This window comes from Ahaetulla prasina, chromosome 2 (genome assembly GCF_028640845.1).
Source record: "Ahaetulla prasina isolate Xishuangbanna chromosome 2, ASM2864084v1, whole genome shotgun sequence".
Classification (NCBI taxonomy): Eukaryota; Metazoa; Chordata; class Lepidosauria; order Squamata; family Colubridae; genus Ahaetulla; species Ahaetulla prasina.
The window spans coordinates 119,739,962-119,759,026 of NC_080540.1; the positions used below are offsets into that span (position 1 = coordinate 119,739,962).

The following is a 19,065-nucleotide window of genomic DNA, read 5'->3' on the forward strand; positions in this document are numbered from 1 at the left end:
ATGGCACTTGCACACTCCATAGGACATGTGATATCTACAATCACACCAGAACATATGATTCCCTCAAGCAGTATCTCGATTAAAAGAAATATATTGAAAAGGAATGCTAGGTAGTGCTATTTCTACCTTTCCAATTAGTGCTGAGACAAGTTCAAAGCACACGTCTTTTGATTATGGTTTCTTTATATTTAGGAAAATTTAAGACTCTTTGAAGCAGATCCATCTTCTGATGTATGGAAAGCTTACTTGGAGCATATAGATGAGATCATTCTGGATGGATTCTTTAATGTCATTGAATGTTCGCTTAAATACCTTTTGGAAAATACAGGTGAACTTGTCCTTCTGAAGTAGACCCCTTTCTCATATATTTTGGGGGTGGTTATTTCATTATTGTTGTTTCTATTGTGAACATAATGGAGGTGGAGAGAATATTGGAACTTCATTTTCTAATCCAGATGCTATGTGCAGAATTAGGATTATAAGAGATCTGGGCTGTGAAAACAAGATTTATCCCCTTTGTAGCTGGATTTATTTTGCTGTGAGCAGAAATAAGAGTTTAAAGTCGAGGTTTCACAAAATTATGCTGATGTTTATTCATTTAATGCAGTGTAGAGGACACAGAGAAATGGCCTTGAAGAATAGGAGCAAAAGCTGCTACCAAAGTAATGGTCAGATAAGCGGATCTTTAGCCTGGGCCAAGAAGCTAGCTTGAAAAGCATCTCAGACAAGCCTCATCCTAGTTTCCATGAAGATAAAGTGAAAGAGGAGGAACATTCAGATTTCTGTTACTATAGCTGTTATAATAAAAATAGTCCTGACTTAACAAGGCCTTGTGGACCATAGACCGGTTGCCCTTGTACTGCTGACATGCTACTTGCTTCATCTGTGTTAGGCTGCAGTTCCTAGACTTTATAGCCAGCATGGCCTTTGGCTGTACTGGCTGAGAATTACTAAAAATAGTAATCCAAGATATCTGAAGCGTGCCAAACTGTGGAAAGTGATAGTAGTATTTCACTGCAGAGGTGGGAAGGAACTGTCAGCAGACCAATTACACCTGCCTTCTTCTCCTGCAGATTCCAAGGCAGTCCATGCTCCACTTTTCAAAGTGCAGCTGGAGTTATCCGTCCCAGAGATGATATTTCGTCCTTCTTCGGATGCTGGTGCCAGCGATAGTTTCTATGATATCATTGAAGGGCTTGTCAATAAGATCTACCGGGTCTCTTCCCTGGTACCAAGGCTTGCAGATCACTGCACATTTCCTCATTATCAGGTTTGATCCTTGGTGGCCATAATCCCATATTACATGTGAATCTGTGCCTCCATTCTTCTGTTTAGTTCAGGGTTGTATTTCTGTCTCCTGACAGGCTGACATGGAGGAGATGTCTGACCTTGCTGACATGCGCCAAAGCTTAATGGGGCGTGTCCAGAAGATGATCTCAGCTTGTTGTGACTATCGCAATTCCTTTGACCACTACTCCTATCTCTATGTGGATGACAGAAAGGAATTCTTACGTCAGTTCCTCTTATATGGCCACGTGCTCACTGCAGAGGAGATAGAAGTCCATGCGGAGGAAGGAGTCCCAGAGACCCCTCCAACACTTCAGCAGTTCAGAGAACAAATAGACTCTTATGAAAGGGTCTACGAAGAAGTGAGTCACCTCGAACCAGTCTGTGTACTTGACGGCTGGATGAAAGTGGATGCCCGTCCCTTCAAAGCATCTCTTCTGGGTGTAATTAAAAAATGGAGTTTCATGTTCAAGCAGCATCTCATTGATCACGTGACCCACAGGTACCACTATTTTTCTTGCTCCTCTGGGTCAAGTAGAAAATGTGGTTTAAAAAAGGCATGGATAAACATCTAGACCTAAAGCTTCTTTTTTTGTGGCACTCCAATGTACATCAACACAATTTTTATATAGCTGGCATTGTGGTTTCTCTCTTTTTTCAGTCAGGAGACAAGTAGGTCCAATAGATGTAAATTGTACAAAAGAATGGTGGCGTTTTTTAAAAAGTCCAAGAATTCTCTCAATATCTTAGTTTGACCCATTTTCTCTCATTGTAACACCAGCAACTAGTTCATACGTGTGTTACAAAACTTGACCCAGGAGAGGTCAGTTTGATGTTCTGTGAATCACAGTGTTTTTCTTCTTTAGGATACTGTTGAACGTCATATTTCCTGAAGAGTACCAGCATGCCTACCGTCCCTGTCCTAATGTTCCCTTTAATTGAATTCATCTTATGCATTCAATTCATGCTTATACTTATATATATATTATCTAATACGTACTTGACAAATTAAATAAATAAATTAAAAATAAATTTGATTTAAAATTACCGTAGCTGTAATGTTCTCAATCAGACTTCTTTAACTCATGGCCATTTTTTATTTGCATGTCTGTTTTTAAAAATGTCCTTGAATTCCTTCAAACCAGCTCTTCTATTCCCACATAGAATGATCTGGGCTTATTTGTTTGGCTTTGAATCAGTTTCAGAGATCTTACTTCAGTGATCTTTTAAGTCTTTGTTTTAATTTGTATATTGTACTGTTTTATAATTTGGCTGTACACTGCCCTGAGTCCTTCGGGAGAAGGGCGGTATAAAAATCTAAATAAATAAATAAATAAATAAATAAATAAATAAATAAATAAATAAATAAGTGAACTTTGTACATATAGCAAATGCCTATTTGCAGGAGTGATTTCTACTTAGGGGGAATTAAAATTCACACATGATTGGAACAATTAGTACAATTAATACCCACACGAACAAATAATGAGAAGAATTAGTTCAGGCAATTACAATTACTACAATTCCAAAGATATATACATGAGAAAAAAGAAACTATGGGGAAACAATTATACATTTTCCAAAGGAGGAAAACTGTTTAATTATAGCATGACCAATGCCTAATACATGGACAGCATGCTGATTCTAAATATTCTAAATATTTAAAGGTTTCAATTTTAACAAAAATAAAGAAGGGAATATAACATGTACTAATTATGGGTTGGAAGATTTTATTAAGCAAACATCAGAGATTGGATGATTGTGCAGACTAGGGAATTTTTTATTAGTGGTAAAATAGAAAAGTTAAATAGAAAAGTAGAGCAGTATCAGTTGATCATTACTTTTCTCAAAGAAGACAGTATAAAAGAATTTATTCCCAAATTGCTGTAAACAGAGGACAGGAATGGTAGACTGGAACTGATGCATACAAACTACCTTTAGATCAAGATAGGGAAGTTCCAATCTTTGGGATTGATTAGCCATTGTTTGTCACAGCTTTGCAGGCCCTTCACCTCCAGAATCACAGTAATTACTAAGTGCTACTATGCACTTAACTGAATCGCATATTTTCTAAACTATGCCAGCTGGAGCACTTCCTAAAGTTAGGTCTGATTATGGAAATTGTAATTTTACTCTGTAATCTAATGATCTGGGGAGCATTAGCTTGATTGATTCTTTGCTAGTTTTTTCCTTTTTTCTCTTTGTTGTAATTGCCTTATCTTATGCATAATTTCATGATCTGAAGGGATAAGCAATGTCACCATTAAATGTCTTCAATGCTGGTTTAAAGTCCCTTCTATTTTTGTGTACTCCCATGGTTATGCTTTAAATGTCATGACTAATTGTTCCAGCAAAACAATAATCAAATGACAATGACTGAATCCTTGTTGAAGGGATTACAGTACAGCAATCTCTGTGAGGTCTTGTGGGATAGAGCCGGAAATATCATGCCGTAATTGTAATTTATTCTTGGAGAAAGTGAGGGACACTAATTATATTTCCAAATTATGAGCATAGAAATATGCTATGCTAAAATATGAAATGAAAATGCCTGATTATTCCCAAGAGAAGATCATGTCATAGTTTTTCAAGTAATGAGAAACTTCAATTCTATAGACTTACTGGCATTTTGTCCTACTTACATTAACATTGAATTTAACATGTTTTGGATTTCAGCTTTCTTCAAGAGTGGAAAAGAATGAGCCCAAGGAATATTGCAAGCAATTGCCCATTTCTTTTAGGAAAAAAAATAAATAAACATATCAAATATGTTTTCTAAAAATGGATCTTTTTTTCTGAGTAGAAGGGATTCATTTTGTCAAATCAATTATTTACACTGTTTCTTCAGTGCAAAAAAAAGAAGAAGAAGAAGATCAAGCTGCTATTCTTTCTTTAGAATGGGGAAAGAGCCATGTAGGCCTTTTTTTGTCCATGTGGTTTAAAGAGAGAACTATTTGCTGCTGTGGCTTTCCAGCAGTGGGCATTTCATGATGTATTACCTCTGAATTGGAGGCTGGGACTCAGTGGTGGGTTGCTACCAGTTTACCCTGGTTCGGGCGAACTGATAGCAGTGGTGGCGGGAGGCTCCGCCCACCCTCCCGGACATCATCAAATATGCTTTGCACATGCACAGAAGTGGCACATGCGCGAGCAAAGCAAGTGCATGCGAGAGAACTGGTAGCAAAGGTAAGTGAAACCCACCACTGCTGGGACTCTACCTCTCTAGCCTGGCTAAGGGCTGTCGAGCTGATAGCCAAAAAGAAAAAAAAAAGGTTCATGTATAGCTTTTAAAGTTATGTTTAGATAGCATAACTGAGACCATCTTGTAACACTTATCATTAGAAAACTAGTTCTCAGATACCTTACTAAAAGGGTATATCAAGTCACCTGGATGCACCTCTCTGTTACAAATGGAGTTTGAATTCAGATTTATTTCAGGGCCAATCCATACTTAGGACTAGCCTGCTGGTTGATAGACAGTCTGCTATTGGCGAGGGCACAAGTTTCTCAAAAGATTCATGGGCATGCCTAGTACCTATGATGCCAATTCTTTATATTTTATAATCCTGCCTTTCTACTTTACCAGGAAAGATATCAATTTAAATAAATAGTGTATTTTTTTCTTCCATTCAACTGTGTCCAATTCTCAGAGACTGCCTGGACAAGTCCCTGCAGTTTCCTTGGCAAGGTTTTTCAGAAGTGGTTTGCCACTGCCTCCTTCCTAGGGCTGAGAGGAAGTGACTGGTCCAAGGTCACTCAGCTGTCTTTGTGCCTGGATTAGTATTTACACTTTCCCAGTTTCTAGTTTGATGCCTTAGCTACTACATCAAGATAAACATTATTTAATAATGAAGAGTCTTGCAAAAAAGGTGCATCTTATCTGCTCTTATTAGGAATAGACTCTAGGTACAAATTTTGGGAGAATGTGTCCAATAGCTTGAGATTTGGACAAGAGAAGGTCCTTTTCTAAAGGTTAGAAAATTCACTTTTTCAAGCAGAGGCATTTTCAAAAGGGCCAGATCTTAACAGCTGAAAGATTCATAATAGGAGAGAGAGAGAGTCCCTTAGATATGCAAATCCTAAATGGTTTAGGGTTTACAAAGTCAAGTAGCAAGAATTTAAGTTAACATTTCAGGAACTCTCAGAGGGAAAACTCCTCTGGAGTCACTGTTTAAGTTCAGTCCAGGAAGTGGATGCAGTGCTGTGGGCAAAATGGCTTCTGCTGAGTCAGAATCACTGCCCTGGCTCAAGGAATAGGGATGGCAGCAATCTCTCTAGAACAGGGCTGTCAAACTCGTAGCCCATGGGCCGGATGTATCATGCGCTGGCCATGCCCACACCCAGTTTAGCGAAGGGGAAAAAAGTCATGATATGTCACATGATGATGCCATGATGATGCGAGTTTGACACCCCTGCTCTAGAACTTTAAATCATATATACAGTACAAGCAGATAAAGGTTCCCCTTGCACATATGTCATTCCCGACTCTAGGGGGCAGTGCTCATTTCCATTTCAAAGCTGAAGAGCCAGCGCTGTCCGAAGACATCTCTGTGGTCATGTGGCCGGCATGACTAAACGCCGAAGGGGCACGGAACGCTGTTACCTTCCCACCAAAGATGGTCCTATTTTTCTACTTGCATTTTTTACGTGTTTTCGAACTGCTAGGTTGGCAGAAGCTGAGACAAGTAATGGGAGCTCACCCCATTACGCAGCAATAGGGATTCATACCGCTGAACTGCCGACCTTTCGATCAACAAGCTCAGAGTCTTAGCAACTAAGCAAGAGGGTAATTTGGACTTCTCCCAGTCCCTTGGGCAGGTAATCCTTGGCAAATGTTGCTACAAGCAATGGCTACTAAAATATACCTTCCTTGTTGAAAACAATCTGGAATCAAATAAGTCTACACTTCTTTCAATTAGTTTAAGACCCAAGGACTGCACCCAATTCTTTCTCCATATTTTTCCTATGGTTGGGATGAAAAACATAGAAAAAGTTTCAAATTCAAAAAAGAGAAAAGATGCTGTGGGCAACCTGCCTTCCCTATTTCTCCTAGCCCTTATTAGGCAACTGGGCTTTCGAAATTGACAGCTCATTTGTCATGCATGGTCTCTCTCTGCCACAGCCCCGCTACTCCAGGATTTAGGATTGCATTGGTGCCTTTTTCTTCTGTTCAGGTGATTTGCTGAGTAGGAGCCCTTATAATTTGGCAGCCAGGTCGGGTCTTCTTCTTCTTCTTTTTTGCTAAGTAAACATTTTCTCCAGTTATTTGTTTGAAGGATGATAGATTTGTTATTGCATTTATTGTTCTCGACATATTGTTTTTTTCTGTGATTGTTTCCTCTGCTCTGCCTTTAGTTTGTCTGACCTTGAGGAATTTGCAAAGATTGCTGAGAAAGGTTTGAACAAACAGTTGGAGAAAGGAGATTATGAAGGTTTGGTAGAAGTTATGGGTCAACTGATGGCTGTTAAAGATAGACAGTCCAGCACTGATGAGATGTTTGAGCCCTTGAAACAAACTATTGAATTATTGAAGAATTATGAGCAAGAATTGCCTGGGGATGTCTATAGGCAACTGGAGGTGGGTGAAATCTTAGATGCAAATAAGTGAACATAGTAAAAACTCACTGACTGATTTAAGGACTCTATTCTTGTCTAGAGAAGGGTCATGGAATCCTTGACCCTAAGAGCAGTAATGGAGCTAAAAATGTATAATCAATTTCAGGATGAGAGATGACTGTGTACACCGTAAATCACTCTGAGTTTTCTAAAGGAAGAGTGGAGTAGACATCTCAATCTGTGTGAGATGCATATATTTGCATACCTCATAATGATAAAACAGCCTATCCCAAACAAGTCCTCCCAAACTCAGTTAGGACTGGTGCATTAAATTCTTAGCAAATATTGCCAATGGATGCTGCAATCCTAATATATTTGCATTACATGGAATTTCTATTGAATTGAGAAAATTTTTTTTAGAAATGGGCTACACATCCAGATTTTCAGCCCCTTAACTGCTTTTCTTCTGCTGAAATGGCAGCTCAAAGTTAATTTTTGTTGATATAATTATTTAAAAACATGCCACATTTGTTCTATTTAAAGACATCTTCTTTGCCTAATACTAATCTAATAACATGCATTAAGATTATGATAAAGAAATATGAATTGCAGGATAAAGAGGAAGACAGTGAGGGGCACTGAAGACTATGAAAAATTATTCCCTGCTTCTTAATGGGATGCAAGATGTAGATTTCCCCTAATTAAAAAAAGCAAGGGAAACAATGTTTATTGAGGAAAACATATAACTAGCAAAGTACCTAAGCAGCATGGCTCCTCTGTTAGAAACAAAATATCTTATGTATTTTTTTTAGCGACCAGCATAATTTTATTTATTTATTTTTTGTTTCCAGGAACTGCCAGAAAAATGGAACAATGTGAAGAAGTTGGCCATAAATATGAAACAGCAGGTGGCTCCCTTGCAGGCAAATGAAGTGGCCATACTTCGCAGGAAGTGTGCTCTGTTTGATGTGCAGCAGAATAAATTCAGAGAAACATTTCACCAAGAGGCGCCTTTCAGGTGAGGGCAAATCACTGCTGTGAAGCAATGGAAGTCTTGTGGGTTTACCGAAGGTAGCGCATATTTATCTGGTGATAAGATAAAGAGATCAAATCATCTGTATAATGGGGAGGCTCATTTATCTGGCTTGTTCTTTGCTCTGGAATCAGTATCCTGTTATTGCAATTCTTGTGTTCTCAATGCCAAATAACAAGAGAAAATAGCCACCCTTTTAAAGCATATTTCCATATCTATCATTGAAAGATAGGTATGTGGCGTCTCTTTGCTCCTGGCATGGCTATTGCTGATATCTTACCTTTTATTTGCCATTATGCTATGCTAGCAGTTCTGATGCTTTGGTCTTGGCCTTTTCCTTGCCTGGTGTGAAATACTTAAATGATGTTGTCACCTCAGCTTGACCCAACTCTCTCCTGAAATTTCCTGGTCAGTTAATTGCTAAAAAGCTACTCTTCTGGCCTTTGTCCTCTGGGTTTTGCTGCACAGTTAATCTTACTTCAGGATGCAGAATTCTGAAAGAAATTCCAGCCTGTAATTTTTATAGACAGCTTTCTGGGGTTGAAATTTAATATGTTTTGTTGCCTGCTTTTTTTTTTTAGTACTCCTCCCCCAGGTGCAAAGTTTATGGTTCCAAAATTGTTTTGAATCAACATTCAGGAAAGATGGGAGCAGGTGCAACAAGTCAGAAGAAAGTGTGAGGTGGAAGGCAAATGACAATTGTTTATATTTCTTCCCTATGCAGTTGGACATACCATATTCTTTAATTTCCACTTGTTCCAATTTTACACACTAGTCATTAATGTTTAGCATTTAATTGCATTTGTAAGGGGGGGAGAGTGCACAAAACTGATTAAACTGAGTTAAAACTTGCTTCCTAGATTTGATGCAACAAACCCTTATGAAATGCTAGATGCATCCCATGCAGAGCTACAGCAAATGGAACATACCATGACCTCAATTTATAAATCAGGAGATTTATTTGAAGTCAATGTTCCAGACTACAAGCAGCTCAAGCAGTGCCGAAAGGAAATGTGCATTCTTAAGGAACTCTGGGATATGATCTCCATCGTGCTGTCTAGCATGAATGAATGGGAAGCTACAAAATGGATCGATATTAATGTTGAAAACATGGAACTGGAATGCAAAAAGTTTTCCAAAAGCATCCGGAACTTGGATAAAGAAATGAGAGCTTGGGATGCTTTCTCAGGGTTGGACAACAAGGTGAAAAACATCCTGACCTCCTTGAGGGCAGTGTCAGAACTGCAAAATCCTGCCATCCGGGAGAGGCATTGGAATCAACTGATGCAAGCCACAGGCGTGTTCTTCACAATGGATGTAGACACCACCTTGGCAGACCTGCTCAAACTCAACTTGCATAATTTTGAAGATGAAGTTCGGAGCATCGTTGACAAAGCCATGAAAGAAATGAGCATGGAGAAAGTTGTGAAAGAACTGAAAACAACCTGGGCTAGTATGGAGTTTCAGTATGAACCTCATCCACGCACAAATGTCCCGTTGTTGAAATCTGATGAAGAGCTCATTGAGACACTTGAAGACAACCAGGTGCAGTTGCAAAACTTAATGACATCCAAATACATTGCTTTTTTCTTAGAGGAAGTGTCTTCTTGGCAGAGGAAGCTGTCTACGGCAGACTCGGTCATTTCCATCTGGTTTGAAGTTCAACGGAGCTGGTCTCACCTAGAAAGCATATTCATTGGGTCAGAAGATATCCGGGCGCAACTTCCTGAGGTAAAAATCACCATTCCCTTTTTATGGGAAATACTATATAACTGTCAGAGAACAATTATTAGAAATCTTGAAATTGTAGTGCTAATAAATCTGTGCAGCTCCAAACTGAGGAAAGCAATTCAATTCCCAGGATTACAATTCTTTAGGGGAAACTGGGACAGTGAAAGCAATGTGAGTGATTTTAAATATTTAATGTAGACAACTCTGCTCGATGAGATGGCATAAGTAAAGGAGGCAAATATACCGTGATAAAAAGTTGCTTGAGCTTTTGCAAAGGATAAAATGGCTGATGCACAGACTTTGCTAAATAAATGGTCATTGCTTATCTTGTAACTTCCAGACTAGAATTTATGGTGTTTTCTGTAGCTATAAGTCTGAGGTGGCTGGGTTATGTTTGGAGAGGAATTCCTCATCTTGATTTGCATCCTGTTGCATATTGGGGATAAGGCACTGCTCAAAAGATTTGAATGTGCAATAATAAAAAACATCTTTGAGAGACAGGTGCAAGAAATCAGTAAGATCATGTCTTCTCATTTATAGGATTCCAAACGTTTTGAGGGAATTGATGTTGACTTTAAAGAACTGGCTTATGATGCTGAGAAAACCCCAAATGTAATAGAGGCAACTAAGAAGCCACAGCTATATGAGCAACTAGAAGATATTCAAAACAGGTGCGTTAAGATACACATACCTGAATTGTGTGCTTCCTTATTTCTAGGTAGGTAAGGATGGCCCTATTTACTAATTTCTTTTTCTGGGATGAATGGTTAAATCTGGCTTTAAGATAACTTTTCAGTCAGCTGAACTATTCTTTTTATAATATGCAGAGTTAATTATGTTCTTCTGTTGCAAACAGAGGTGGATACCCTTGCCTGTGGGCTCTGAAATGTCCCGAATGAGTGGGCCAGAGCCTCTCCTAAGTTTCCAACATTTTGTAAAGGGCAATATTTTTTTGTCTATTAGATTTAAAATCCCATCTTTTTCTGTAGGAGCTCAAGGCAGTGATCCTTCCGCCTATTTTTCCCACAACAATCCTGTGTGGGAGATTGGGCTAAGGCAGAGTGACAGGCCCAGTGTCACTTAGTTTCTGTGACTGAGGATGGATTGGAACCTGGGTCTCCCAGCTCTTAGTTCAACATTATTATTATCTCTGCTTTATTATAATTCTCTGAACACAAAGAATAATTCTTTTTAATTAATTAATTTTCAACCTAAGGCACAATAGATGTATAGATAGTCCTCACAATTATGACCCTAATGGAGTCTGCCCATCATGTAACACATGCTGGTGATAAAAAGAATTGGTTTTGTGACAAAGCTGAGTTTATAACCATTTTAGTGCTGGTTGTTAAGCAGATCACAGCTGTTAAGCCAAACAATGGTGCACTATAGGTACAGTTTTGTTAAAAACCATTTTTTTCCTTAAAAATATCCCTTTTTTGGCAAAATCAGCTTAAAAGGTGGTCATGTGACTGCACTTCGATTGATCAACAAATGGGCCACATTTATGACCATTTGCAGCATTATATGATCTTCATGGGGGGGGATGCACTGTCTTCAAATTCTTAAGTATTCCCCAGGTTTGTCAGAACTTCAAATGATTGCTAAGTGACCAATTGTAAGTCAAGGACCACCTGTAGTTCCAGTCTTGGCTTCCTGTTTCTTTGACTTTTGCACGTATTTCTCCCAATACAGACAAACCACTCAAAATTAGTTCTTAATTTTGGAACCTTGTTTTTAAAAATGAAATGTATTATCACATACATGTAAGTGCATAAAAACATTATTTCAATAAATATGAATGTATTAAGATATACAGCCTAGGAAGAGGGCGCTATTGGATAAACGTGCATCAGCATGTCTAGTTTACTTTCTGCTATATTTGCCTTTTATTCCATATAGTTATGCTGTTTTATGTTTGGTTTTGTCAGATTGTCTTTGTGTGAAAAAGCTTTGGCTGAATATTTAGACACCAAACGATTGGCCTTTCCTAGGTTTTACTTTATTTCCTCTGCTGATTTACTCGATATTCTTTCAAATGGCACCAATCCACAGCTGGTAAGTCACTTCAATTTTTTTTCCAGTTATAAACATGGCATTTTGGGAAATATGCTGGATTCCAATTCCTCAACATTGGCTGTAAACAGAGCCATTCATTTCTGCGACTTTGTCCATAAAACAATCTTCCCTTTCAAGGCATGTTGGATCTTTGAATCCCCACTAGATGGCAGCCTGTACATCTAGTATTTTTCATAAAACTCCATTAAGTCAACATTGGTTTGTAACAGGAGAGAGCAAAGAGGTGAAAAGTTTCCCTGTACAAACCATTGCAGATGAAGAAGTAAATCGCAGAGTACCATATTTTGCTGTATATTTTGTACAATGCTTGACTTTTCCAGTTGGCTATAGATATTGAGAAGTTTGTTAAGACACATTGGAAAAGATCATTTGTAGTGGAGAAAGAATAGGGTGGAAAATGAACTGAAGCCATTTCTTTAAGCATTCATACCCACCGATATCAGAAGTGCTTACAAAGTGGTACCCAAGAAACAATAGCTTTTAATAGCAGGCAACTGTTAAATTTTTGCATATTTAAAAGTAAAGGAGAGAAGAAGGAAAGTAGGATGGTCTTCAGTTGTGGCTTGGATTCACCAGAATCTTTTCATCTGATCCAGGCTTAAATGCATCAGAAGAAGAGAGAAACTCAGTGAAAAATAATGCCTTTCTGGTAGAAGTTAGAACATTTTGAATTCTGTCTTTTATTCCTTTTTAAAGAAATGTGTTGTAAAATCAAAATGAATATTATCTATGGTGAAATATGGATAAATGTATTGTTTTTCCATTGTTGTCTTGGAGTTTTGTCTACTGATTCTAGGAGAGGATTAACTGTTCAATGATTTCATCTTAGTGGCCCATATATTAAACTAGCAAAGCTTTAAGTGCAATTGAAAGATTTAATTGATGGCAAGTAAGAACATTTAAACCCAATTTATCATATGGAGGGAGAGATGCTTTCTACATAAATATATTTTAAGATTGCAGAATTTGTTTTATAAGCTGTTAAATACCAATTAAAGTTGATGGGTGCTTTTTAAAATTTAGATCTCTGAAAATGAAAATTAAGTAAGAAAATGGCTGTAAGTATAAGTTGTATTTCTCTTTGATTCGAAGTCTGACAAGAGTAGTGTTAGTGAATATACCAGCAGGAGATGGAAGCTGATATTTCTGAGTCCTCATTTGGGCCTAATGTAGTTAAGTTCGGTGTTCCTTGAAATATGAGAAACCTGTCCTAATTCATTTTGCAGGTTCAGCGCCATCTCTCAAAACTTTTTGATAACATGGCCAAAATGAAGTTCGATGTGGATTCTGAGCAAAACCCAACCAAGCTGGGTTTAGGGATGTACAGTAAAGAGGAAGAATATGTTGATTTTAGTGAGCCATGTGATTGCAGTGGACAGGTAAGTAAGTGAGTGTCAAGAAACAAATTGCTTTTGGGAGAGAGCGAGAGCAGTAGGTTCCAGTAAGCCACCTATGACAACTATTCCTGCAGCCTGAAAAACAAAGAGAAAGAAAAGAAATTGTGCTTGGTCATCAGTATCCAACTTCATGTAGGGCAACCTTTCCAATATGCTATCTGAGTTGGTTGTGCTGTGAAGGGCTGTGTTTTTATCACTAGGGCTGTATTTTTCTTTCTCATTCATAGTTTTATATATCAGATCTTTTAAGATGTAGATCTGCGCTGAGGCCTATATTTTATAAAACCACATTTGGAGATGGGCGAGGGGGCAAGTGGGGATAAAGCAAAGTTTAAAATGCTTTAAATAAGAATTTGCTTGAAAAATGGCATTTCAAAGTAATGAGCATATGGGCAACTTAAAACATCACACCACCGATGGTTACTTTGTCCTTGTCTTTATCTATCTTTATCTATCAGCTTTATCTTGAATGGATCATAAACAACTTAGAGAAGTTCAGTTTCAATTCTTGAGTTGGAGTCAAAAAGCCACAGGAGGCTTCCTCACAGATTTTCACCTAGTGTACATATATGATGCGCAGAATAACATAGAATTATCCTTTTCATAAGATGTGGTGGAGTATGAACAATTATGACATTTTCTACAGGGAATGCTAATGAAGAGGTGACTGATTTATGGCTCACTAAAGTCCTGGAAATGGACACTAGACACCTCCAAAAGTTGATACTACATTATAATACCATATGCAACGAGAGGCAATATTAAATACATGACTGGAGCATAATTATATTTACAATACTTAGTTTTAAAGAAATGGAAATGAAGTCAAATCTGTTCTGACCTCATTTGGAGCATGGCTTCTGGAAAGATGAATTATAGCTCTCAGTAGGGAAAAACCCTGCTACCGAAAATAAAGAAGTTCATATATAGTTCACAGCTACCTCTTCTCATCCCAACAAGGTTAGAGTATATGGAGTTTGATAGCAGGAGGGCCAGTTTCAGGTGGGATCTGTTCCAGGTAGGGTGTCCAGCAACATTATTTGGTATTTCCAGAGAAGGACTTGTTGTACTGACGTATTTTTTCACTTTCTTCTCTAGGTGGAGTGCTGGCTGAACCATCTGTTGGACCACATGCGGGCTACTGTAAGGCATGAGATGACAGAGGCTGTGGTGGCTTATGAGGAAAAGGCAAGGGAACAGTGGCTGTTTGACTATCCTGCCCAGGTATTGCTTTGCTTCTCCTTCTGGGAAACAATATGTAGAATCTTTTTTTTTGGAGCAAATGATATTTGCTCCAATTTTCCCCAAGCAAGTCACCTCCAGTCCTGATAAATAGGATTGCTGGTTTTGGATTTCCCAGTCAATTGCTTGCCATGGTGGATTGAAAATGCCAGCTGCTGTAAGTCCAGCATATACGGAAGAGTGATGGAATAGACAGATACACCCTCTAATATGGAACATTTTTCATCTCTACTGCGTATGGTCAGTCTATCAGTCATAGTTTAAAGCCACTTTAGCTTCTGTTTGCAGATGGTGAATCATAGTCCTCTAATTCTCAATGCCCCCCTCCTTTCCCTGGGACCACCCCTGCTGAAAATTGGTGGCACGCTGGGTTGCAGAAAAAAGAAGAAGAATATAAAATCTACAATTAATATTTCAGTGTTAAAATTCCTGAAATTCTTCAATCTATTTGTAAATTACTATCTTAGCCTAGTAGGTTGTCATGCCCCTGTCAGAGTCTGATTTTGCTGGGGGGAAGACGAACTGGAGCCGACAGAGATTGAGGGGGCGGCTTTATTGGCTTCAGAGGAAAATGGGGAAGGGCAGGGCCAGTCAGACCAGGGCCTTTCAGGATTAGGACAGCTTGTAGGCAGGGAGGAGTAGGTGGGACAGGAGGAACAGGGTCAGGAGGACCAAGAGAGGCTAAGCAGTGAACATGAGAGACAGAGCTCAGGCGATGAGCAAGGACCACCCCTTCCTGATCCGAGAGCACAGAGAGTGGAGAGAAGGCGAGAACTGTGCAGACTGAGCAGGCTACTCAGGAGAAGAGTGCCCCACCCCTCTTCACAAGGTACACTTGTGCAATGAGACTTAAGGAGACGCTGTGGGGAGGGGCATTTGTTGGGAACAAACACTGAATTCCTGAAGTGTTGAGTGCTGACGTTTGAACTTTACACGAGTCCTTGCATTCTTTCTTGCTTTCTGGACAAATTACCTGGATCCTTTGCTTCCTGAACTCCTTGATTTGCCCTGCCAGATTTATTGCTGTTCAGCCCTGGTGTACACAGTGCTGGGCTGGACTATTTGTGTGTGGGTGTTTGTCATCACTTTGCTCTGGGATTTGCCAGAAACATGGGAGTGTTTGGGGAAATTTGGAGCAATAAAGGGGCTGTTGAATGGCCAGTTGCCTGTGTTATCTCTGGTGCAGTGCCCTGGTACTCATAGTAGATGATGTAGTCAAATCTAGTTTATGACCCCCCATTCCTTCCAGATGTTAAGGGCAGGCCTGAACAAAAGATTGTCCATCTCTTCTCTAGACTTCGGTAGGTTTGTTGGTTAAGAGAAGATATTTTAAATAAATATGACCTTTACTATTTACTCAATGCACTAAGCCATGATTTTTTTAACCTCAACATTTTGAGCCGAAAGCAAACAAGCATGTTGTGGCTTATGACAACATAGGAACCCAGCAGGTATCTTGCGTGACCCTGGTACCGGAGTTCAGAGAATAAGAACAACCTGAAGGGTCATTGTCAAGGGCAATGCTGTGAAAATAATGGGAAATGAAGTTTCTACTACAGAGCCAGCAGCCTTTCTTTTGTGTTAAGTCAGTAGGGGAAAAAAGTCAGCGGCCAAACCCTGAAAAAAACAACAATGAAGGCCACCAGTAAAAGTTTAACTGTTAAATGTTTAACCTTTTTGCTCCCTCTATAAACATTGTTTCCACTTTAATAGCGCTTGAGCCAGATCAGTGCTACAAGAATCAGGCTGCCAACGACTAAAGATTATCAAATGGCTTTACAGCTCAGAAGTTTTTGCTTTGCTTTAAAAAGAAAAGAAAAGCCATTTCCTCCAAGCATCTAATAAATAAGGGCTCAGGGAAAATGGTTTTCTTTTTATAATATACTGGCCAAAGGTTGCTTTTCTAGTCTAAACTTGATTTAGATACCAGACACTGAACAAAAGTCTGGTTGATTTATTTTTCATTTTTTAAAGAAATACTGCAGATATTTCAAAGCTCTCTGCATAAGTCCGCAGTGCAAGCTTTTCTATCTGTTCGTGTTTAAAAATAATTATGCCCTCCTAATGGTTTATTTCACACTTATTAACATCCTGCTTCTATCCCATGGCATTTACGGACATTAAGCTCTATATTTCATGCTTCTTATGAGCTTTTTTACTGGCTTCTCATAGATTACCTAAAGCAGGTGGTAGCAAGAAATATCTTTAAGATCAGAAATATTTAATCTCAGCTTTTAGATTATGCCTTGACTATTTAGTCTTTATGTGAATGTAAAACTGGTCTCTCATGGTCTTTGACTTAATCTTCCTCCTTTTATAGATTATTTTTTATTTGATGAGTTGCCACCCCTTCCTATTAATATTTCCCATAAGGTTAGGAAAAAACAGTTACGATACGAAAGGGGATAGAAGTGGCTAGAACAAATACATGGTTCCCAACCTAAATCAGAAGTTCCTAAATCCTGCTTACACAGCGATAACATCTTCCCATTTACAGAGCAATAAATGAATAAAACACTCTTATTAGTTGATAAATTCCATGTGGCTTTTTGGGGACCATGAGTAGGAACTTGCAGGCCTCTGCAGATATATTTTTTTTAAGTATACTTTTTGCTTTCTGATAGATTTCCCATTTTATTTTTCTGTAAATGAAAATACATCTATGCTACAAAAGCAAAATAAGTATGTCGATACGGAATGCTGTAAAATTACCATTAATGTTATGTAATGTTCAATACGTTATGTCTTCACGTGTTTTGATTTTATATATGTGTGATTGTTTTTTGTGTTGTTTTTAAAGACAAACTGTTTAATAAAAATTATTTTTAAAAAAAGAAGAAAAGAAAATACACCTTTGCACACACACACAGAAATCCGTCCAGAAGCACCTCAGTTGCTAGTGACTTTGTGAAGGAAGTTAAGTTGCTTTTCTTTTCCAAGGTGGCACTGAGCTGTACACAAATCTGGTGGACCACAGAGGTTGGGATTGCCTTTGCCAGGCTGGAGGAAGGCTATGAAAATGCCATGAAGGACTGTTATAAGAAACAGGTGACGCAGCTCAACACCTTGATCACAATGCTCATTGGACACCTCTCTAAGGGCGACAGGCAGAAGATCATGACAATCTGCACCATTGACGTGCACGCTCGGGATGTGGTGGCAAAGATGATTGCCCAAAAGGTTTGTTCTGTAACATGACGAACAGCACTAATGCTTTTGCCAGTTATTAATCGTGGGATAATTGTACAGCAGTTCTCGCTTTGCTAAGGTTGGGCCCTGCAAATAAAAATGACACGTTAGTAAAGTAGCAATGGGATTATTTTGAAGGGATATTTTCACTGAACTGGATCTTAAATGCATGGGGGTTTCAGGGTCTGTTTCTCTCTGTTAAAAAAAATGACTACTCTAGGAGAGTGTCAGGGTTCCAAATAACACCCCCAATGAAATCAAACTCCAAGGCTTGAAGTTCCTCAAAGCTAACTTTTATTAGAGGTATCATATTGATCTGAGAGCTTCTGGATTTTCCTCACCCAAAAGAAAGTTTAAGACCTTACCCCCATAAGCCACATGTCCACCATATCTCAAATCATATCCATTCTGGAACAGAAGACATCCTTCTTTTCTTCTTTGCACAGCTGCCGGGCACCTTGGCCTTGAACTTCTACAAAATTTTTTGTTATGGCTAAAATCTACTTCACTCTGTGCTATCCCCTCTCCCAACTTCCCACGATAGGATTGTGGCAGGCCTGGAGCCTGAAGGCAGAAAGGTAAAATATGGCATCCAGGCATGACGGAGAGTTTATGTAATTTAAATATAGAGTAGGAGAAGAGTAGAGGGAGTAGAAGATATTAAAATTATGAATTACATTTGAGTTCAGGCTGAATCTTTTGTTTCACGTTATTCATTTTTTTGCACCTAAAGGTGGACAATGCACAGGTTTTTCTTTGGCTATCACAACTCCGACACAGGTGGGCAGAAGAAGAGAAGCACTGTTACGCAAATATTTGTGATGCCCAGTTTCTATATTCTTATGAATACCTTGGGAACACGCCACGGCTAGTTATCACTCCTCTAACAGACAGGTAGGGGTTTATATGACTTCATGGGAGAGAAAACATTATTGATAAAGTGCCATGAAGCGTGGATGGTTGTTATAGAAGGTTGTTTTTTTTGGGGGGGGGCTTTATTTTTGCTAAAACATGTAGTTTCCAATAGGAAGTTGTGCTTGTAAGTCTTGATTAGGAGAGATTCAATTCAAATCCAGCTGCTGGATCTTTCTTAAAGACATTTCCTATTCTTGGACCTGGAAGAAGACCTGCAGAAAGATATGCACAAACAGATGTGAGGATTTTATGCTTTAAATAAGTTGCCCATGAAACAAATAGCACTGCTTTTATCAGAATGGTCATTGCTGTCATTTATCAATGACTGGAAGCCCCTTATAGACTTTTGTGTGAGACTTTTGTGATTTGTATTTTTGATGATTAGAAAGTATAGGTTATAGAAAGAAAGGATTGATGATGAAATCATAGAGCAAATAGTTTGATTAGAATGTATGTACAGTATAACTGCTAAGAGGAAGTTATCAGAAGCTTCATGTATGTGCGTGTGCATTTCATGTTTTCTGTTTTTTATTTTATTTTATTTTCTTTATCTTCTTTCCTCTCTGATTTTTTATTCAATATAAAATAATAAAATATTCTTTTGAATACAGGTCTCCTGCGTGAGCAGGAGGTTGG

At 38.6% G+C, this 19,065-nt stretch overlaps 1 protein-coding gene across 1 annotated transcript in view; it reads left to right on the top strand.

Annotated features, from left to right (window-relative positions):
* LOC131190551 (dynein axonemal heavy chain 9-like) overlaps window positions 1-19,065 on the top strand; it is a 171,435-nt gene that overhangs the window by 22,564 nt on the left and 129,806 nt on the right. The window contains exons 11-22 of the mRNA XM_058167887.1: window positions 193-328; window positions 1,074-1,270; window positions 1,365-1,789; window positions 6,643-6,865; window positions 7,695-7,861; window positions 8,737-9,607; window positions 10,148-10,278; window positions 11,539-11,665; window positions 12,913-13,065; window positions 14,182-14,307; window positions 17,266-17,505; window positions 18,248-18,408. Of these exons, the coding sequence (XP_058023870.1) occupies window positions 193-328; window positions 1,074-1,270; window positions 1,365-1,789; window positions 6,643-6,865; window positions 7,695-7,861; window positions 8,737-9,607; window positions 10,148-10,278; window positions 11,539-11,665; window positions 12,913-13,065; window positions 14,182-14,307; window positions 17,266-17,505; window positions 18,248-18,408 (2,957 nt within the window). The remainder of the gene's footprint in view (window positions 1-192; window positions 329-1,073; window positions 1,271-1,364; window positions 1,790-6,642; window positions 6,866-7,694; window positions 7,862-8,736; window positions 9,608-10,147; window positions 10,279-11,538; window positions 11,666-12,912; window positions 13,066-14,181; window positions 14,308-17,265; window positions 17,506-18,247; window positions 18,409-19,065) is intronic.